The following is a 22,802-nucleotide window of genomic DNA, read 5'->3' as shown; positions in this document are numbered from 1 at the left end:
AGTTTGCTCTGGTGCAGCTGCATCTGTGTGAAAAACCCAGTGCAGGCATGGTCTAAGGTACTACTACCATGTCTACACTACAAACTTATGTCGACTCAAGTTACATCGGCATACAGCTGCCACAGTTAGCACATTACTTGTATGCACGCATACTTGGCTCCTTATGTCAGAGATATGCATACTTACCAGGAGTGCTTGTATCGATGCAGAGTGTGGTGCACCATGGATAGGTATTCCACTGCCACTCGTCAAAATGAGAGGTGCACTAACAGTGGAGAAGCAAGTGACGATCACACTGTAGAAATGTGCTATGCCAAATTGCTATCAGTCAGCTGAAATTCACTTTGGAGTCAAGAAATTCACCGCAGGGGCTGTTGTCATGCAAGTATGAAAAGCCATTGATCGCCCCTTGCTATGCAGAACTATGATTCTCAGCAATGTGCAGGACATAGTGGATGGATTTGCAGCAATGGGGTTCCCAAACTGCGGTGGGGTGATAGATGGCACACATATCCCTCTTTCGGCACCAGACCACCTTGCCTCAGAGTACATCAACAAAAGAGGCTACTTTTCTGTGGTTATTCAAGTGTTAGTGGATCACTGACATCAGTGTTGACTAGTCAGGGAAGACACATGACATTCGCGTCTTTAAGAACACAGAACTGTTCAGAAAGCTGCAAGCAGGGACCTTATTCCTGACTGACGGATTACCAGTGGCAATGTTGAAATGCCAGTTGTGATCCTGGGCGACCCAACCTAACCCTTGCTCCCCTGTCTCATGAAGCCATACACCGGCCACCTCGACAGCACCAAGGAATATTTCGACTAGAGGCTCAGCAGGTGCAGAATGACAGTTGAATGTCCTTTTGCTCATTGGAAGGGGCACTGGCATTGTTCACTTGCATAATATCTGCTCTTAGATATCCATGTTTCTATGCCTGATTCAGAGCTGTGCCTGCACAAGCCCTCTTCTCCCCACAAGCCCAGAAGATCCAATATCTCCTGTCTGTTCCAGGCAGGAGCATGCCTGGAGTGCGTAGCTGGCATGTCAGCTGAGCAGTTGCACTCGACAAGGGAGAGTAGCTAGGTGTGCCCACAAAGCCGGGTACTCAAGAAAAGGAATTTCAAAAATTTGCAGGGCTTCAAAGGGGGTGGTAGGGGGGGTTGAGGCTTCTGGTTTCTGTGACCCCTGGCCAGCAGAGTTCACAATGGTGACCGGAGCAGTCAGCGTGGGGCATTGTGGGACAGCAGCTGGAGGACAGTAACAGATAACATAAGCAGTGGAGTATTTACACTATCACTGCATTGACCTAAGGACATCAAACTTGGCTCTATGCCGCTTGGGGTGGTGATGTTATTAAGTCGGTGCAACAGGGCACTTACGTATGTAGGAACCAAACTGAAATATAGACACATGCACAACTAGACTGACATGAGCTGCCTTGCGTCAATCTAACTTTGTAGTGTAGCCCAGGCCTACATGAGATATGACATGAGCTCTCTCTCTACAGAGAGGTTTCCATGTAATCAGTGGTGCTGAAGAGTGGAGCACCATGGAAATGACATTGACACCCCTGTAGCTGCAGTGCCTGGCAGAACACTTCTTTCTCTTTGTTTCAGGTAATGTGAATTTCTCTGTGAGTGCAGAGGCCCTGAAGACGGAGCTGCCCTGCGAGAACGAGGTAGCAGTGCTCCCTGAGACAGGGCAGAAGGATACAGTGATCAAACAGCTGTTAGTGGAGGTATGTGGGCCTCTTAGTCCCTGCGGTATAGAGAAGTGGTAAGTTTTCACACAGTGTGACGTAGGCAATAAGCCGTGCTATAATGCTCTGTGTAGGATAGGAAAACAGTAATAACTTATATAGAGTGTGACACTATAACTATCCGTGCCTCCTCTGTTACAGGGAAGCTGTGACAACTTGCTACATAGCCTAACAGAAGCACACGTGTGGGAGATTCAAAGCACCTAGGGGAATTAGGTGTGCTTTGGAAAATCCCACCCACTATAGGATATAATAATGTATATTCCCTTACAGAAAAAACATTGCATAGTGTGCCAAATAAGCATAACATGGTAACATTGCATAACCTCTCTCTTTCCTAGGGCAGCAATGGTTGCTGACATTGTTACCCAGTGAAATGAAATAGCACAGGGCAATGCTGCATACCCTCATCTTTGCAGGAAAGCAATAGCTCATTATACAGCATCTATAATCAGTAACAAATGATACATAAAGCTGCATAGCCTCTCCGTGTGTCATAAAAAAGCAACGATAACTAATGACATTTCATGATACCAACAGTAACACCAGTTATAATAATGTATAATATTGTCCCTTCCTATTCTCCGTATACCCTATTGCTGTCCTGTAATGGAAAGAGAAAATCTGCAGCATTACAGTATGTAGAATTGCTGATATTCCACTATGTAGTAAGTTGTCTTTAACTTATCGCATCATCTGATGTTAGCAATGACACATAGTGCATGTCCTCTCTGTTATAGGGGCATTAAGGTACCATCTTGCACAGTGTGCTTCAGGTAACTAGTAACCCATGCAATAGAGCTGCACTATTCTTCCCTTGGGTGTGAAGAGACAATAACTTATTAGTAGCTGGTTTTTATTTTATTCTAACCAATTATTATTTTATGAATCTACAAGCATCAGTCCATGGAAATTTGCAAATCTCCCCCTTCCTCTGATTCACCCACTTGGCCCTTTACATTTCTCTCTGTCTTCATTCATTGTCTCTCCAATTTTGTCGAACTCTCTCTTCTCCCCACCTCTCCTGCTGCCTCTCTGTCCCTTTCTGAAGATTCCCCTCCCTGTCCTCACACAGATTTTGTTCCTGATGCCAGATGCTCAGTCTGTCTGCAGCTTCTCACCTTTCTCATTTTCCTTCCCCTCCCAAGCCCGAAGGGATTGAGACGGAAGCAACCTTCAACTCTCTGCTCTGTGCAAATGGTAAGGACCTCTCTGCTCCTTCTTCATCTATGTCTTTTGCCAGCGGATGAAGAGTGACAGCCCCAAGGAGGGAGTGGGATTATTTGGGAGACTCTTGAGGGTGCAGTGAGAACTTGGGGTGTCAGGATAGAGACTAAGCAATGGTGGGGATGTTTCTGTGTGGAGAGTCGAGACACATTTCCTAATCATGAGGACATTGCTTGGAACATTGAGATCTAGGGCTTGACAAAGCCCCGGAGAATAGACTGCATGAGCAATCCTGGCCCAAGTCCCTGGAGGATGGGTTTAAAGGGGTTTAATGGGACTTTTCCATCTCTAATCTCTTATTCTATAGAGTGAAATTACAAACTGGATTCTACCATCTGCCAATTGCCAGCAAACAGGAAGGGCCAAAGAACTGGAGACTGCAGTTTCCCATCGGGCCAGGTGGTGCACCTCACTCCATAGAAAGAGCGGAGTTTTTCCCATGGGTCACAGGACCCCAAGCCAGAGGGGACAGTTGGGCGTCTCACTGTCCAGCTAGGAGGAATGGAGCTGCTGAAAGCAGGGGTTCCCCATGCAGGGGGCGGGTGGAAGGCAGCATTCCAGGTTCTGCTCTGGGACCCATTCACTGCTGAGCATGGGGGCATTTTATCTGTCTGATTTTTTCCCTCAGGAAATTCAGAAGCAGGGAAGATTTCCCTGAAGCTCCCACTGAACGTGGTGCAGGGCTCAGCCAGAGCCTATGTGACAGTGCTGGGTGAGTGCAGCAACTCAGAAAGGACCTGCCCTGGCAGCTGCGGCCACTGCTCCTTGTTTGCCTGCTGTGCCAGCCTTTCCACCTGGTCAGCTACTCACTCCCTTCATCAGTGTCCCCATCATCTCCCCATTCATCTCTTCTTGTCTCTTTTCCTGTTCCTGTTCTCCTTTCCCTCACCTCCCTTTATCAGTTTCTCTGTGTGTTGGCCTTTCTGTCTAAGTATCCCTATTCCTATCCCAGACATCTTCCTACCCTTCCTTCTCCCCATTCTCTCTCTCTGTGTTTCCTCTTTCAGGGTATGGCTCTGTCCTGTTTTTCCCTCTGTCCTTCTCTCTCACCTGTTACTGCCTGTGCTCTGCAGTGCACTCTGCCTCCGCAGGCCACCTCTGGGCCACACTGACTCCCTGTGTCTCCATCCCCAGGCGATATCCTGGGCACAGCCATGCAGAACCTGCAGCAGCTCCTCCAGATGCCCTTCGGCTGCGGGGAGCAGAACATGGTCCTGTTTGCCCCCAACATCTACGTCCTGGACTATCTGAATAAAACGGGGCAGCTGAGCGAGGAGACCAAATCCAAGGCCATCGGCTACTTAGTCAGTGGTGAGGAGGGACGGGGCTTTTCTTTCTTCACTTGCTCCCTTCCAAGGTTGTGCTGGGAGCTTTCTGTTTCTGCCTGACCTGCAGACAGAGCTTCCCTCAGCTGAGGACAGAGGGACTGGGTTGTGTATCTGGGGAGTGGGGTCCCCATTCGACACACTCTTGGCTCACTATTGTCAGTTGTCTGAGCACTACAGTTACGCGCACTCATTGCTCCACGAGAGCTACTGGCTGTTGTGTCCATCCTATGAGTCACCCCTATAGTGTGGAAATGCTGCAGAGTAGCCAGGTGAAATGGCTTCTCAGCCTGGGTGCTCTAGCTAACCAGACTGTGTGGTACTCCCCCTACTGGAATACGATGGTGCTGCCCATGTGTTGTGTGTCAGTTCCCTCTGCTGACTAGCTCGTGGGATGGAGACGTGTATGTTTGTGTACCAGTGCTGGCTAGTACACATCAGGGCCAGGAGCCCCTTTACTGGCTGAGCTGGTGAGCTGCTCTCTCTTGTTTGATGTATAAATCCTGCTTTAACTTTCCATTTCAGGTTATCAGAGGCAGCTGAATTACAAGCACCTGGATGGCTCTTACAGCACATTTGGGGAGCATTACAGGCAGCCGGGGAATACCTGGTGAGATTTCATGCCAGTCACGCCTCCCCTAAACCTCCTCTGTTATATAGTTATAAAGGAAGTGTTAAATTTTAGTCAACTGGTGATGCTGTTAAAGGCCTGATGGCTTGCTGGAGCTTTCACAGTCTCTTGGCATATCACACCAAAGGGAATAGGTTTCATCAGCCTGCTGTGTATAAAAAGCACCTGTTCCCACTGGCCTTGAGGAGAGAGAGAACTGAAGAGGCAAAGGGGATGGGATGGTTTCAGATCATTTTTGAAAAAAGATGAAGAAATCCAGGGGAGGCTGTTGCAGACAGGGAGCTGCAGAGGGGAGACTCTCATACCCGTAGTGGTGAAACTGGGTTAGAGGTAGAGAGCAACCTGGTGCTAGATAGGACCATAGGAATTGCTATGCTATCGATCGCCCATTATCAAGATCATTAATAGGTATATTAAACAACACCAGTCCTAGTACTGAACCTCGCAGCACCCCACTGTTAGCCTTGTGCTATGATGGAATTGATCATTTAATTCTAGTCTTTGTTTTCTGTCCCTGAACCAATTTCTGATCCACGAAAATACTTTGACCCTCATCCCATGATTATTCAATTCATTTAGACTTTCCAAAAGGCTTTCGAGAAGGTCTGACATAAGACACTACTGAAGAAATTATGTCAATCAATTCTCTTTCATTCAGCTCTTTATTGACATGTTCAGGGAATTCTAAGAGATTAGTGAGACACAATTTTCCTTTGCAGAAGCCATGCTGCTTAGACCCCATCAGATCATGATCTTCTGAATCTTTTATTATGCTATTTTTAATTGTCATTTTGACTAGTTTACTAAGTACAGGCAAACTGGTGTATAACTCACTGGAACTCCCTTGGAGCCCTGTTTAAATATAGATTCAACATTTGCAACCCTGCGGCCCTCTGCTATAAGAGCTGTATTTAGCATGAAGAGGGCTCCTAAGTTTGAGAGACTGGTTGTGTCCAGGGAGGATTTTATAAACAGGAAGAGAGAGTTTGAACTGGATCCTGAAATCAGTGAGAAGCAGACTGTGGAGGTGGGTGAAGGTGGAGGCAGTGTATTCATGCTCTCTGCCCCATGGCCACCAGCTCTCTGGCCCCTGCTGCTTCCCCTCAGGCTGGCGATGCCCCAGGACCCCATCCCCTCCAGCGAGCACAGGGCATGGGAGGGAGGTCTCACCGCTGTCCGCAGTCTGTCGTAGGCTGACAGCCTTCGTCCTCAAGTCCTTCGCGCAGGCCCGCTCTCACATCTTCATCGAGGAGAAGCACATCCAGGATGCCCTGGCCTGGCTCGCTGGCAAGCAGAAGGAAAATGGCTGCTTCCGCAGCTCCGGGACGCTCCTGAACAATGCCATAAAGGTGACGTATCTGCCCAGCTGGATTCCCATGGGACCCATACAGGACTTCAGTGACATGGAGAGAGCTACAACTCCGCATGGACACGTCAGCACATGGGGCCAGGGTGGGAGGAGCAGGGGATGACGTGGGCTTGGGAATTACCCTGGAGATACGGATGGGCAGATACTGTACTGTACGTGGGACCTACTATGGGGAGGAGAAAGGAGGGGGCAGATACATGGTAACTACCATGGGAGGTAAGTGGGGACAGAAACGCAGAGTGTGTCTACACGGCAGCTGGGAGTGTACTTCCCAGCACAGGCAGACAGCCACGAAAATAGCAGTGTGGCCATGGCAGCTCAGGCTAGTTGCCCAAGTTCATACTCCAAGCTTGAGCATGACTGTATTTGGGCAGCTAGCCAGAGCTGCCACCCATGGCCACACTGCCTTTGTTAGTGTACCAGCTTGGGCGGAGCTGGTGTGTGCATGTCTCACGTTCTCCGCTGCAGTGTAGACATACCCATTTGTGAGAGCTATCATGGGGCATGGCAAGAGTGGGCAGATAAAGGGCATGAGGATGTAGTATGTAGAGGGCCCAGCAGGGAAAGGCTTTAGGTGCTGCGTGGGGTTAATGTGTCTCTCTCTGTGGTTCCCTGCAGGGCGGGGTGGACGATGAGGTCACATTCTCTGCTTATATCACCATCGCACTGCTAGAGATTCCTCTGCCCATCACTGTACGTATCCACACACACAAATTCCCCTTCATGAGTTCCCCTGGGTCAGCAGCCTCCCCTCTCCCCCACTCCCTTTACCCATCCGAGTCCTGATAGTGGCAGCCTGCTGCCCTGATAAAGGGACCTTTAAGGAAAGGAGGGAAAAAACAGTCTGGAAAGGCTTTGGCTCTGGCTCCAGAATGAGACAGTCCCCAGGCCTCAGAAGCATCCAGGTGTGCAGTACTGCTTCTGGCCGAGCTCTGCTTCTTTGATTGGCTCTTTATTTATTTGTTTTTTTTAATATGCACAATGGAAAAAAAGAATTCCAAATTCATGTCAAAAGAGCTGTAGTGCTCGGTCACTGTCTCCTGTGTGTCTGGCTGCAGCTCAGATGGGTCTGACTGATGGAAGCTTTTCAGCCTGACAGCGTGGCTACTCCCTTCTTCATTATTCCTGTTTGTTTTATATAGTCTCTGTAAACGTACTAGGGGTCTAGTGTTAGGGGGTTTATTCCTTCACCCTCTCACTTCCCTGGTCCTTCTCGCATGAACAGAGAGCAGCAATACCCAAAGTCCAAAGGTGCAAACAATTTGATGTTTATTGGGGTAAACTTCCAGCAAGCATGATTCCAATTTCCTTCTTCAGTGTCCCCCTTCTCAGCTCTGACACCACAGAGCCTTGCCTGTGTCCCTGTTCCCATTCCCTGTTCCTATTCCCAGCCAGCAAAACATGATTCTAATTCCCCCACCCCCAGTCCCTGTTCCCATCCCTCCCCTTACTTCCTGATTGACTGCAGACTATATAGTAAAACTTGAGTTCTGCTTAGCTATACCTTAACCAATCATTTTACTGAAATTTAACTAACCAATAATATAAATAAAATATATACCTAGCTCATAGAGCTGGAAAGGACCATCAAGTCCAGCCCCCTGCCTTCACTAGCAGGACCAAGTACTGATTTTGCCCCAGATCCCTAAGTGGCCCCCTCAAGGATCAAACTCATAAGCCTGGATTTAGTAGGCCAATGCTCAAACCACTGAGCTATCTACTTATCCTAACATATTATGACATGGTTATTTAACCAATTATATTCCACCACCTTAATTAGTTTACACCCAACAAAATTAATTATACAGCAAGCAGAAACAATCACAGAACCAAACTGAGATTATACAGACAAACAATAGGGAAGTGGAGACTATAGAAGAACAAAGAGATGAGGATTTCACATCCCAGCCATTCTTGCCAGACAGGATGCTATCAAACTAAGTTTCCTTTTACATTTTCTAGGCTCTTCCCTTTCTCTGGAGATGATAGGAATACAATCCTGTCCTGATAATGCCTAACAGCACCTTATTTCAATGTGACTAGTTTGGAATGTAAGGATGTGACCGTTTGCTTCCCAGTTTATGGCTGCCTCTGCTGCTCAGCTGAAGGCCTTAGCCTAAGAACAGAGCTTCAGACTGTCACAGTACAAGAAGGCCCTTACACAGGCAGACAGCGATTTTGATTCTTTCTTTTATACCTCTATAACTAGCTAAGTGATAAGAATACACCTAAATTCTTAAAGTATAGGCCTTTACAGACAGGCCTGAATATCTATATCCTAACATCTAGTCATGCTTTTCATTGGATGAATGACTGGGAGGGATTATATACTAGTTGACAGCTGTTGGCCCATAGCTATCCATGGCAGTCTGTTTCATTCGCCTTCCACATGTTTTCTTGGTTAAAATTCAATAAATAGCCCTAGACACCTCAGATTACCTTAATTTCTCCAAATTGTGAAGGCCTCGTATCTAACATGGCTACCCCCATGGAAGGCAGGAATGTGATTTTTGTAACTGCTGAGGCTGTCTCAGCTAGACACATTTAAGCCACATTTCTGTGCTCAGTGGCCCACAGTGATGGGGTGACCAAATTAGTACAAGAGTCTGAGTTCACTGGGACCATGCAAGTGACTGGTGTCAAACAGTCACTCATCCCATCACCAGCATCTGTGTTATATTAGATCCACTGCACCTCTTATTTAAATCCATCTGTGCTCTGGGGCCATGAGATGACAGCCAGCACAGGCATTGCCCAAAGCCTAGCTCATATCGTCACACTACAAACACTGATTATTTCCCCTCTATGCTCCCCGCAGCACTCTGTGGTCCATAGTGCTTTATTCTGTCTGGAAACAGCCATGGAGCAGGGAGGAAGCCACGTGTACACAAAGGCACTGATGGCCTACGCCTTCACCCTGGCAGGGAAGGAGGAGAAGCACAGGGCACTGCTGGACTCGCTTGATAAGGAAGCTGTGAAAGAGGGTGAGACCTGTTTATGGGCTCTTCTTCTGCATCCCGGTTCACTGGCCCTATGTAGCCTGGCAGGAGAAGGGTTTGATTGTTATTGCTATAACCTTCAGTGTGTACTGCGGCAGGTCGGGATTATTTAGCCTCTTCACACATTTTAGATCAATGAGCATTAAAAACCCTGACACTGGCCATTCCTGGGATCTGACTTCATAAAATGTGGGAGACACAGGCACAGGTGCAGCAACCTAATTAGACACTGCGAGTTTCCACATCTGGACTGTATCAACCCACTAGAGGGATTATTTAATACCTTCATGCTTTGTATTGACATGCCCAGCAAGGGTTGGGACTCCATTCTCCATCCTCAGTGACAGTATGTCAGTAACCCTCTTGGCAAAAACCAGATATTCAGTAATAAACATTTCCTTTTCTTCTCCCTCTCCCTTCTCCCCCTGCAGATGGCTCCGTTCACTGGCAGAGGCCCGGGAAGCAGCCAGAGGCTGATGTCCCGTTCTATCACCCCCGCGCTCCCTCCGCCGAGGTGGAGATGACGTCCTACGTGCTCCTCGCTTACCTCCCCACGCGGCCAGCACCATCCCAAGAAGACCTGTCATTAGCAGCTCAAATTGCAAAGTGGATCAGCAAGCAGCAGAATCCCAACGGGGGCTTTTCCTCCACCCAGGTGAGCTGTTCCCATCCCCAGCCTCAGACACCCAGGGCAGGAGGGGGAGGCAGGAGATATATATATCAGGTTGCCAGAGAAGAATGAATAACCCAGCACTGGAACAGAGACAGACTCCTTCTGGGGAGGGGGAGGGGGCGACAGTGCCCTCGCTGCAGGGTTTAGAGAACCTCTGTTTCTGAGGGGGTTAGATCATGGGATAGTCACAGCATGGAGCATAGCTACATCAGATCCCCTCAGGCCTTAGAGGGCTAATGAGGCAGGAGACTGGACAAGTGATGCTCTTGTGTACAGAGGGCAGACTTGTCGCCCTGAGCATCCACCAACATGACGCTTTCCTCAGCTCCCCCCAGCACTGACCCCATCCAGCCCAGCCAATCCAGCTCGGGAGCTGAGGACTCCCCAGAGAAGCAGCAGCAGCTAGCCACTGCCAGACACACCTTGTGGAGCTAGGGTGACCAGACGTCCCGATAAAATCGGGACTGTCCCTATACTTAGGTGTTTGTCCCACGTCCTGCTCCGTTTTTTTTTTTTTGCTCTGCCGGCAGCCCCCCCGCCCCATGTGTCCTGATATTTTCTTCCTCTCATCTGGTCACCCTAGGTGCGGTGGGGGCACCATCCCGAGTTATGTAGAACCAGAAAGTGCCACCTGATTAAAGGCAGCCCAAAACACATCCCTCTTGAAGACAGTGCATGAAGTGTTTCCCTTTGGAAGACTACTTCACGGAGGGATTTGGTTAACACACTAGGGTTGTAATTCTGTTTTCCTGCTGCTGAGGCACGTTGGTGCATATGCCTCTGTTATCTGTCTGCCCTGTCAGCTGTCCCTTCAGGTTGCTCCTTCACGGGAGGGTGGAGTGTCAGAATTCCCAAGGCCTACGTTCCCAAAGCTGCTGCTGAGGGTGCCTGGCTCATCCTGGAGATGGCAGGGTGAGGTGGGATGGATAGGGGAGGGAAGGGAGAAAGAGATGGGGATAAGGATGAGAAAATAGGAAAAGGTGTGAGGAGAGAGCATGTCCAGAGTTAGGAAATGGGGAGCTAGTGAGAGGAGGAAGGAGAAAGAGAAGACAAAGGAGGGAATGAGATGGACCGGGGGGAAGGAGGCAGAGGAGATAAGCAGAGAGGAGATACACACAGGCTCACATAGAACTGTGCATTCTCTTCCAGACCAGCCTGAGGTACAACGTGCTCCCCAAGCCGGAAGAGGCACCATTCGCGCTGGAGGTGCACACGGTCCCCGAGACATGTGACAGCCCCCAGGTCCACAGGACTTTTAGCCTTGCCATAAACATCAGGTAACTCCCCTCACAGGCCCAGGCCTTCCGGAGCAGCCCTAATTTAGGTGCCAACTTTCTAATGTGCCAAAGGGTGCTCCCCCCCCCCCCAGGCTCTGCCCCCATTCCACCCCTTCACTGAAGGCCCCATCACTGCTCTGCCTCTTCCCACCCCCATCACGCCCCCGCCCGCCTCTTCCCACCCCATTCCACCCCCTCCCCCAAGCGCGCCCCAACCTTGCTCCGCCCCTCTCCGCAGCTCCTCCTGGACGCTTCAGGGCAGGAGGCACTGGGGAGAGGGAGAGACGCTGATAGCGGGGCTGCCGGTGGGTGCTAAGCACCCATCACTTTTTTTCTGTGGATGCTCCAGCCCCAGAGCACCCATGGAGTCAGCGCCTTTGAGTCCTACGGCTGGGGATGGGTCACTCCAGGAGATTGCAGGTGGACAAGCAGGTGGGGTGGGAGATGCTACAGATCGGGGGAGTGTGCACCTGTGCCAATCAGAGTTGAGGTGCATCAGCTCTGTGCTGAGATGTATTAAACCTTGTTTCATTTCCTGCTTGGTCTCCCAGTTACACAGGGAAACGCCCCGTCTCCAACATGGTCATCGTTGACGTTAAGATGCTGTCAGGATTCATCCCTGTGAAGTCATCAGTGAGGAAGGTAACAGCCTGTTCTGTGTATGGGCTATAGCCTCTCCAGAGCCCCTTGCCTTCAGCCCCACCTCAGAGGTATCTGGCCCCCAGTGGGCTCCAATTCCTGACTCCTCATATTATGGGTGCAGCCTGGTCTCATCTCCAGCAGTAGGGCCCCCCATGTCGTCTGTTTCTCTTCTTTTCCACTGGAATCCTGAAGGGTCTGAGAGTCCCCACCCCACTTCTGTCACAGGGGCCAGTTCAGATCAGCCTTTCACCTGCAGATTTCCCAGCTGCAGGATCTGCAGTGTAGACAGCAGCTCCTTCCATGTCTGACTCCAGCCTGGGCTTATGGAGACCTTGTGCAGTGACCCCGGCATTGCAGACAGTGTTAGCCAGTCTAAGACCTAGAGAATGAGGAAGAACTATTAGGTCTGTTTGACTGAGGCTGGGTATACTGGAATTGGTGCTGCCTTTGATTGGGGTCCAGCCCCTCAGATGCACTTTACACCTCAGTCCACCAATTGGGTGGGGACACATACTCCGCCTCTTCCCTGACAGCACCAGGGGAAAAAGCTCCCGGTGGTTCTCCATCACTGACCATTTTTAAATCGAGATTGGATGTTCGTCTTTGTCTAAAAGATCTGCTCTAGGAATTCTTTTGGGGAAGTTCTCTGGCCTGTGTTACACACATAGGCATAATTTGACTTCTGTATTTGTGGCAGGGGGTGGGGGCAGCTCCAGTCAGGGCAATGGGGCTGCGCATGTGTGTGTGTGTGGGGGGGGAGGGGGCAAATTCCACACCTGCCTAAGGATTGCAGTTTGGGGGGACAACACCCCCCAGTGTCCCCAAACTACACCCATGGTTATACAGGAGGTGAGATTACATGATCACAATGGTCCTTCTGGGTTTGGACTCCATGAATTTGTGAAAGTATCCCATTGCTTAGGGCTGTGGGGTGGTTCGAAGGGGGGCTCAGTTACATCCTGCTTCTCTCCCTTGGCTGCTGACAGCTGGAAGGACATCACCTCATCCACCGCACAGAACTGAGCACCAACCACGTGCTGCTCTACATGGAGCAGGTGAGTGGCTGCACGGGGCCGGAATGGGCCAGGAAGAGTCACCCCCAATGTACTCCCAATAGAAGTGCCCGGGGGAGGGGATCTCCCAAGCCTCAGCTTGGAAAGACAAACCCATGTATTCCTGCCCAGTGTTTCCCTTCAGCACTTCCCCAACACAGAGCCAGGGCCCTGATCTCCCCCCACCTACGGGTACCAGGGACAGCGGCTCATACCCTGGGGTTGGGCAGGGCTTATCCCACCTCCCTCAGGGCCTGAATCCCTGCCAGGCCCTGCAGCCAAGGGGGGCAGATGCTGGACCTGCAGGATCATGGGGGGCACCGATGGGGGGAGGAGATGTGGAACGAGAGGGTGAAGTGGCTCAGAGCTTCCTGAGCCTGGTCTGTTTCCCTCTTAGGTGAGCAATGTGACTCAGAGCTTCTCCTTCGCGGTGGAACAGGACTTCCCCGTGCAGAGCCTGAAGCCGGCGGTGGTGAAAGTCTATGATTACTATGAGACAGGTGTGTGTGCGGGTGGGGCTGGCAGCAGTGGAGGCTGGTGGGCCTGTCATAAGGGGGGAGAAGTCACATTCAGAGCCACAGTGAACCTGCTGGGATATGGGATTGAGCATCTCCCTGCTCCAGGATGAGTCTGCGGGGCACACAGGGTTTACATGCTAGGGATCATCCTGCACTGACCTCATGCTTGCACCATGGGAGTCTCTGAGGCCCCAGACCCCTCAGTCTGCTAATCCACATAGGTTAGAGCCAAAGGGATCTAGGAGGGTCCTGGGTTCAGATCCTGCCCTGGGATCCCAGCTCTGGGTGTGGCCTGGGGGAGGCATATTCACTCCTCTGTTCCCAGCTAGGAAATTGGGGTGACAAAACCAGAGCCCAACAGCAACCTCAGTGGTCGTGTGTCAGGCAAGGTGCAAACGGACATAGGGCACTTGGCACAGACTCACTGGAGATGTCTGTTGTGCTGTAGCCTTGTGGTAACCTTTGCCTCAACCTTAAAACAGATCCAGAGCTGTTCCCAGCCATCGGTGCCAAGGAGGGGTTGGCAGGACATCAGAAGTGACTGGAGACAGAGGGTCTCTCTGGGAACAGCTCTGGTGCCTGTGATCTGTGAAGATCTGTGCATCACATGGGCCTGTTTAGTTGTGCAGGCAGGGAATAGACCCTTCCCTGATGGCACAATCCTGAGGAAGTTCTGAGGTTTCCTATCCTGTTTCCTGCACTGGGGATGATCTTGGCCTAAGCTTCAGTTGCAGGGCCAAACTCTTCCCTCAATGACATTTGCAGTCAGTGGCGTGGTGCAGGTGTAACTGAGGGGAGATGTGAAGACCCTGGGGGCAGAATTTCTCCTGCTGGGTCTCCGTTGCAGCTGATGAAGGAAAGAGCCCATCTTGGCTCTCAGAGGAAGTTTGGAGAAGTTTGTGGCACTGGCAGTGGGGAAAAACATCGTTTTACTCATAAAATGAGTATGGTTTGTGTGAAGAGTTGGGTCTCAGCAGTCTGGAAAACGGGAACATGAGCTGGCCATGGAAAAGGGAGTTGGAATAGTGCAGCCAAGAAGTAAGGGAAGCAGAGGTGAGGATTTCAGCGTTGAGATGGGGCATGTGTGCACACATGCATGCACAAAATGTGCCCATCCACATCTACATTGTAGCCCTAAGTATTGTTGAGCTGGCAGCATAGGCACTGACTTATTTTTCCCAGTGGGTGCTCCACCCCCACTCCACCCCAAGGCTCTGCCCCGCTCCTCCACCCCAAGGCTCTGCCCTGTTCCACCTTTTCCTGCCCCTGCTCCTCCCTCTCCCCCGAGGCTCCACATCAGCTGCCAAACAGCTGAACGGCAGCCCAGCTGTGGCTGGTGGGTGCTGACCATCCCCACTGTTTTTTTTCCCCATGGCTGCTTGAGCCCCGGAGCACCCATAGACTCAGCACTTATGCCCGATTCTCTCCTCACTTGTAGCAGTGTAAATCTGGAGTGACCCCAATGAAATCAGTGGAGTTACACTGGTATATAATTAATGAACCACAGGTGGTTCACCAGCCTGGGAAGCAGTCTAATGAGTGGCGCTGTGGTTCACCAGCAGTTATAAACCCAATTTGACAAGCCAGAGAAGGCAGGTTAGACTGGCAGTGCCAGCAGGAATCTGAAACACATTTCTTGAGTTGAAGAGGGTACTAAGCAAGCAGGGGTGAGTCTCATATATTCCCCATGGTCGCATATATGGCCAGTTTACATGCGTCAGCCATAAATATGTTCGTGTTGCTGAGGCCAGAAGTTAAGGTTTTACGTTAGGGCGAGTTGAATGAATGTGTTGTTTAGCATGTATCTTTATCTATTTCAAAGGGAGGGGCGTTCCTTGTGGGGTGTTAAGGTCTGGTGAACATGGTTTTCCTAACCTCTCTGTTCCCTGTCTGAGGCGCATCTGTAGCCAGCACAATCAGTTGGGCAGTTGCAAACAGCCACAGAGAGCTGCTAGGTGTGCTCACCCAGCTGGACAATTATTCCAAACATATGTTAAAGGGGGGGAATTGGCTTGCCCCCATTCAATCCCCCTGTTCCCTGCCCTCTGACCGCCCCAACCCCTATCCACCCCCCCACAACCCTCCGAACTCCCCTGTCCTCTTCCAACACCTGCTCCCTGCCCCCTAACCGCGCTGCCTGGAGCCGCTCGGCCGGGTCCTGGTCTGGGCTGGGTCCGCTCGGTCTAGGCCTGGGTCCGGGTCTGAGCCGGGTCCGCTCGGTCTGGGCCTGGGCCGGAGCCGCTGGGCCAGGGCCAGTCCGGAGCCTCTCGGTCCGCGCTGGCGCCGGCGCCGCAGGGCCCGAGCTGAGCCGGGCTAGAGCCTCTCGGCCAGGTCCGGGTCTGGGGCCGGGCCCGGGGCCTCGGGGCTGGGCCGGAGCCTCTCGGGCCGGGCCGGCGCCACAGGGCCCGAACTGAGCCGGGCCGGAGCCTCTCGGGCCGAGCCGGCACCACTTGGCCGGGACCGAGACCGGCGCTGCGGGGCCCGAGCCAGGCCGGGCGAGAGCCACTTGGTCGGGACCGGGCTGGGGGTGTTCGGCCGGGGCCAGACCTGAGGGAGCCGCGCGCGCTCGACCTGGGCCGCACTGAGCCCCCCTGGAACTCTCCTCCACCCCCTGCTTACCTCCTGCCTGCTGCTTGTTTCAAGCTTCCCGGCGAACATCTGATTCGCGGGGAGGAGAAGGTGGGTGGAGCGTTCAGGGGAGGAGGGGTAAGTGGGCCGTGGGCCTGATGGACAGCTGCGCGGGGCCCTCTAGGCGCGGGGCCCCATTCAGGGGAATCGGCCGAATCGGCCTAAAGCCGGCCCTGGACCTGGGGGAGGCACATTCGTTCCTCCACCTCCCCAGCTAGGACATCGGGTGACAAAACCAGAGCCCAACAGCAACCCCGGCAGTCATGTGTCAGACGAGGTGCAAACGGCCATAGGGTAACTGGCACAGACCCGCTGGAGATGCCTGTTGCGCTGTAGCCTTGTGGTAACCTTTGCCTTCCTCCCATGGAGCCCAGCTGAGGTTCCCCCAGTGCCCCTGGAGACAGGGCTCCCTCCCCTCCTGCCTGAGATCTCTGGTGCGGTGCCAGCTCTCTGCCTCAGGGCCTGCTGGAAGTGCGAGGAGTCCTGCTTGGGTCTCACACAGCCCTGATCACATCTCCCTTCCCTTGTGTCTTCCAGACGAATTTGCCATCGCTGAGTACAGCGCCCCCTGCAGCAAAGGTAGCGTATGAAGAGCCATTTCCTCCCCTCGTCCTGCTCACAGCACCCCCGGATCTACTCCCCACTGCGAGAGCTCAGCTCCAGGCAGTGCATCCCCGGTGCAGTCGGAGCTGGTGGCTTTTTCCCCCTGCACAGGGGTTTGTTGCCTGCACTGATGGCGTCTTTGCTTATTCCAGGGGACAGATGCTCCTTTCATCCCTCACTTTACACATCTCCCTGCTGCAGCCTCTGCCTCGTGAGCCGTATTGAAACTGTGTCATTGCAGTGGTTTATGAGAGGCACTTCCAGGGGCAAGGCGAAGGCTCCAGCCCAATCAGAGCCAGCAAGTCCCTGCCATCTCCCTGGGTCACTTGTCTGTGTGAAGTTTTCAGAGATGGGCTGTCCCGGCTCAGATCAAATAAGAACCTGAGGCCGCTCAGCCTGTCCTCTAAGCTCCGACTCCTTGCACCCCCTTTCCCCAGCAGCTGGGTCTGAACTTCCTGCTTCTGGGTAGGATCAGAGGAGCCAAAATATCCGTGACAGGGAGGATCAGAGAGTGAATGAAAGAACCAAAGCACAGGAGAGCCAGACAGACAGAGGAGGGGAGGGTCTCCCAGCAGCAGGATTCAGCAGAAGCCTCCTTTTCCCAGCCCTTGTTCTGCAGGTCTGAGAGGCCTTGTTCTGCAGGTCTGGGCTCCATTCCCCCTGGTGCTGATCCACAGGCAGCTGCTCAGTCCCAGTGCAGGGAGCTCCCTTCCCTCCCCTGGGCACTGCTGGCTCTTGTGTAAATGGATTCACTCCAGTCTGCGCTGGGTCCCAGAGGAACAAAGGGGCGGGGAGAGAACGTGCTCCTCGGATCCGCACCTCGCTCCCGAAGTCAATGTCCGAGCTGAGCCTCAGCATGTCTATGGCACCGAGTATCTTGTGGCCCCACGTCCATCCCAGTTGGGCTGTCTCCCTGCCACATGGCTGCTCTGCAGTGTCAGACACAGCAGGGATGGTTCCAGCCGGACCCTAGGCTGACACAGCCAGCGCTGGATCCTGTGCTGCAACTCCCCAGCGCTCTGAGACACTCCGTGTGGAGGCAGATGAGGCATGGCCCTGCCCTTGGCAGGGAGACCTCAGGGCCATGGAATCTCCTGTCCAGGGCCCTGGCAGTGCTGTGCTGTGCCGTGCTGTGCTGTGCTCCCTGCAGTGGAGCAGCCATACCCAGCCCTGGATGTGTGTTGCTGGCTCTGTATCAAGGCCTAGGGGAGGCATGGCAATTTTCTTCTCTAAACCCCATCCGTTCCTGCTCCTTTTCCCCTCACAGTGGGAGCTGAGCAGAGCAAAGTGTGAGGGATGGAGTCGTGTTCCGAGCTTCCCACGTCCCACCTGCTTAGCCCCTGTGCAGGCTGAGGTGGATGGATGGAGCAACAGAGAGAAAACAGCAGCAAAAAGAGGGAAACAAACATTACAAATAAATGAATTTACCGCCCTGACCAATGGCTCCTGGCCTCTCTGTTCCCAACCCGCTTATCCCTGTTCAGCCCCAGATCACAGCTTCACCCAAGACTTCTCAGGTCCAGGTGTGTCCCATCCAGCTAGGGCTCTGCCCTGCGCAGCCAGCCGGGGGAAAGGGTCTATGGGAAAAGATCTGCTAAGCACCATTGTGTCTAATAGCCCTCACCTTTTCCAGCTAGCAACTAGTGCGGGATGTTCCTTACTTGTAAACATGAACTGTGGGACTGTAGAGTCTCTCTGCCCGCTACAGGTTATAAACAGAAATACTCAGCTATGAGCTGGGGCCTGATACGGCTAGCATGTAATGGGGTCTCCTTGGCTGAAGTGGTCGAGGCCCATGCGAAGCTGCTCCCCCGCAGCCCCTCTCCTTCCCCTCCCTCCTGCGTGGAGCTGCCCTCCCCCCCCGCCACGGTTCCTCTTCTTCCCCCCCATTTTATACATGGGTATAGTGAAACACCCAAAGGTTAAGTGACTTGCCTACAGTCACACACAAAGTCAATCAAGTATCATTGCTAGTTAGAAAACTCAAGAGTCCTGCCTGCCAATCTCCAACACTTATGATAGAGATTGTTTTAATAAAAAAACCCTCATGTCTCAGCTATTACAATATTCAGCACTTATGCAGAGTTCTCTGCCATAATGTTGTATTATGTGTGCAGACCCCTGCAACTGTCCACACTCACTCACCTGAAACCACAGGCTCTAAAACTACTGTCACAAGTATCAGCAGGGTTATTAATTCAAAACCATACAATTTATTGACAAGATGACAACTTTAAAGATAGCCACCTTTTAGGTGCATTGAACCACTTATTTTCATTCATATTTAAAGCTGCCACCCCCGATCCTGCCCTGCAGACCTGAACTCCCAGCATTCTCAGGACACATGCTGATCCCTAGTGGCCACTGCTGATATCCAGCACCTCCCTCCTCTCTTAACCTGTGAGTCCCTCTCTGGATTGGACCTGGACTGGAACCAAAGACCATCTTGGAAGCAATATTACCAGCCCAAGCAGTCAAAAATCATGAGTTAGACCCCCCAAAATCACAGGCTCTACCGCCGCCGCTTCATTCATTCTTTGGCGGTAATTCGGCGGCAGGCCTTTCCCTCCAAGAGGGACTGAGGGACCTGCCGCCGAAGAGCTGGCCCTGGGGTAGGGCGCAATTTTATATTCTTGCCTTGGGCGCAAAAATACCTAGTTACGGCTCTGCAACCATGTCAAATTTTGGTGGTGCCCAGACCCCGCCCCCACCCAAACTCCACCCCCCTCACCCACCCGCCCAAGGCTCTGGGAGGGAGTTTGGGTGAGGGAGGAGGTCTGGGGTGCTATGTTAAAGGGGGGGAATTGGGGGGCAGAGAGAAGGGGTGGTTGGATGGGGCAGGGGTCCCAGTGGGCCATCAGGAATGAGAAGAAGGGTTGGATGGGGTGGCAGGGGACAGTAGGGGACAGGGAAGGGGGGGGTGGATGGGGCAGGGGTACCGGGGTGTGTGTCAATAACTTTAGGTAGGCTTAGCATGCATCCACATACATTATGCAATGTATGTAATATATAATTTTATTTATATAGTTATGGAAAGTAAATAATACATGGAAGAAATGAAAGGTGTTTTTTACGTGTTTTTTTTTTTTTTAAGTAATCCCTGTCGGGGCCCCGCTGAAAATGTTCGAATTGGGCCCCGCACTTCCTAAAGCCGGCCCTGCCCAGGTCACACCCAGAGCTGGGATCTCAGGGCAGGATCTGAACCCAGGACCCTCCCAGATCCCTTTGGCTCTGACCCACCTCGGTTGGCACCTTCCCTATACAGTGCGGGAGGGGTCTGGGGCTCGTGGTGCGAGCATGAGGCCAGTGGAATATGATCCCTCGCCCATAATCCCGGTGTGCCCCACACTCTCATCTGGGAGAGGGGTGACGCTGCTGAGATGGGCCTGTTGTGTCCAGAGATGAAAGGGGGACGCTGTCTGTGTGGGGTGAACCAGTGTCAGGGATGGTGGCGGCAGGGCCATTCGGGTTGGAAGCAGGAGGAGAAGGGAATGGGGTTTGCCCTTGAAACTGCGTGGGCAGTCGCTGAACAGGCAGTGCTCCCCGGGTACGAGCCGCTCTCCCCGGTACCCGTAGGCTCTGTATGTTCGGGGAGCAGGAAGTGCTGAAGAGAAATACTGAGGAGCAGCAGCAGCTGGCGGGGGATACATGGATTTGTCTTTCCTGGCCCTGGCCTGGGAGATTCCCTCCACTCAGTGCCTATATTGCAGATATGATGGGGGTGACTCTCCTTGGCCCATCCCGGCCCCATCTGAGCACTCACCTGCTCCATGTAGAGCAGCACGTGGTTGGTGCTCAGTTCTGTGCGGTGGATGTGGTTATGTCCTTCCAGCTGCCAGTGGCCAAGGGAGAGAAGCAGGATGTTACTGAGCCCCACTTCAAACCACCCCACAGCCCTAAGCAATGGGATACTGGTGCCTTAAAGGAAGGGGTGGAGTCTCTAGCGTGGCCCTACCCACCTAGTGCACTGAGGTGTGAAATGCCCCAGATTGAGAGCATCCGAATTCCAAAACCTGACCCAGGGACCAGGCCGCCACCACCCACCACGCTGCCCACCATGTGGCACCCTGCCCGCGGCTGCCAGTGGCAGCAAGAACACTGCGACCGTGGCAGCAAGCCAGGATGGATTGGGAGACAGCTCAGCACACAGAGGACTTAGAGGAGCACTAGCCTGGACTCCCTAAACTCCGATACCCCCGGTAAGACTAAGGGCCCCAGCTGGCAACAATCAGACACTGTTTGATTGCAGACACATCCCTGCCTCACTGGCACTTGGAGTCACCCTTGTCCATGCCAGAGCCCTCCCACAATGACTGGGTGCAGGGGGGTGGTGTTAGGAGGTTCTTGCTTAGATGTGCTGGCAGCTGTATGGCTGGACCTGGGGCCAGCGTCCTGACCAGGCAGTCCATCCCCACGGGTGGGTGCACGGCTCTTTTAGTGAGTCAGCCCCACAGCGGGCAGGCCCCTATGGGGCTACCTGCCACCGTGGATCATCCGGTTTGGCAAAGAGTGTGGGGGGTGTCGCAGTGTGTGTGGGGGGGTGTTATGTGGGGAAGTTGGGAGGAATATATCCTCAGTGCTTACGGTGGTTGTTCAAGGAGTGGTGCATTTGGGGCTTGTTTTGAGACTCATTTGGACTTGTCGTTTTGAAATATCTGGCAACCCTAAGTCACCCTGTGGGACTGGGCCTCTATCAAGTGCAGCATCAGATCAGTGTCTGACCCGTCCCCTGAGGGGAGGGTTGTGGCTGTGGGCACTACCTTCTCTGTTCTCACAGGCTTCATTAATCTGGTGAGATCTCACCTCAGGGCCCCTGAACGGGCACCTCCCACTATCTGGGTCTCACTGAGAAGATGCACGGCCTGGCGTGGGCTCAGGAGTTGCAGTGTGTGTGGGGTGGGTGCTAAAGCTGTGGGACCAGAGAGGGGCACAGGGAGGTGGAGGCTCCTCACTCTCTCTCCCAAGCACCCCATGAGCCCATCCTGACTTCCCCTTACAGGAATGCTGCCCCTTCCAAGGGAGACTGTGAGGTGCCTCCAACCGGGCCTGCTCACCCTGTGCATAACAATTCATCAGGGAGTCACTGAGTAGGAGCTCAGGGGGATGGGACGGGACGGGGAAGGAGTGGGGAATCAGGGGAGGGTCAGAAAGAAAAGATGGGATCAAAGAGACGGGAGACAAGGAGGGTCTTAATGCTGGAGAAGGGACAAGGGAGGGGCCAGACTGCAAATGAGGGGTTGGGGTTTGGAGCTAACCTGGGGCTAGCTACCCCTCAAGTGGATTTGGAGTGAAGGGACCCTGGATGGCCACTGCATGAGGTTGGGGTTGTGGGGAGCTGGATTCCGCTGGGGTGTGGGGCAGATACCCCTGGGGAGCTGCCGCCCATACACAGAAGGGCCGTTACCTTCCTCACTGATGTCTTCACAGGGATGAATCCTGACAGCATCGTAACGTCAACGATGACCATGTTGGAGACGGGGCGTTTCCCTGTGTAACTGGGAGACCAAGCGGGAAACGAAACAAGGTTTCATGCATCTCAGCACAGAGCTGATGCACCTCAACCCTGACCTGCAGCATCTCCCACCCTCAGTGGTCCCCTGTCCTGCCACTAGCTTTCACTGCTGCCCTGTAGCCCCTGCTATTCCAGTCCTGGGCTCCCCACACAGCCCTGCCAATGCCCCTCAGTCCTGCCCTGGAGCAGTGTAAGTTTGCTGAAAGTCCCTCAAGCACAGGGCTTCCCATCCAATAAGGGGGTTAGTTAAAATATGCCCATCATTGGTGGGGGCAGGAGGAGGGAGCAACTGAAATTGGGATTTAAATAACTTGATTTTTTAAAAATATAATTGATTTATATGTGATTCAGGTTTTGAAAATCAGTGGAAAGGTTTGTGCAATTAAAACTTTAGATTACAGTGTGTGCTGAACTAACTTATAAAACCGGTGTTTCTAAATGCTACTACTGCTAGAGGATCCTATTAGAAGTTTACAAAACTTCTGAACACAAAAACCAAAATATTAGAAGTGAAGGTACTGTTTCTGCAAACTTTTTAGCAGGTACCTAGTTCCAGTCACATGAACAGAGGCACAGGTGAGGA

General features: G+C 52.6%; 1 protein-coding gene across 1 annotated transcript in view; it reads right to left on the bottom strand.

Annotated features, from left to right (window-relative positions):
• LOC128843419 (alpha-2-macroglobulin-like) overlaps positions 1-22,802 on the bottom strand; it is a 133,744-nt gene that overhangs the window by 59,937 nt on the left and 51,005 nt on the right. The window contains exon 32 of the mRNA XM_054040246.1: positions 22,112-22,202. Within this exon, the coding sequence (XP_053896221.1) occupies positions 22,112-22,202 (91 nt within the window). The remainder of the gene's footprint in view (positions 1-22,111; positions 22,203-22,802) is intronic.

Source organism: Malaclemys terrapin, chromosome 1, assembly GCF_027887155.1.
Source record: "Malaclemys terrapin pileata isolate rMalTer1 chromosome 1, rMalTer1.hap1, whole genome shotgun sequence".
NCBI classification, from domain to species: domain Eukaryota; kingdom Metazoa; phylum Chordata; order Testudines; family Emydidae; genus Malaclemys; species Malaclemys terrapin.
Note: the sequence above shows the minus strand (reverse complement) of the source record. Positions and strands in the feature narration are given on the sequence as shown.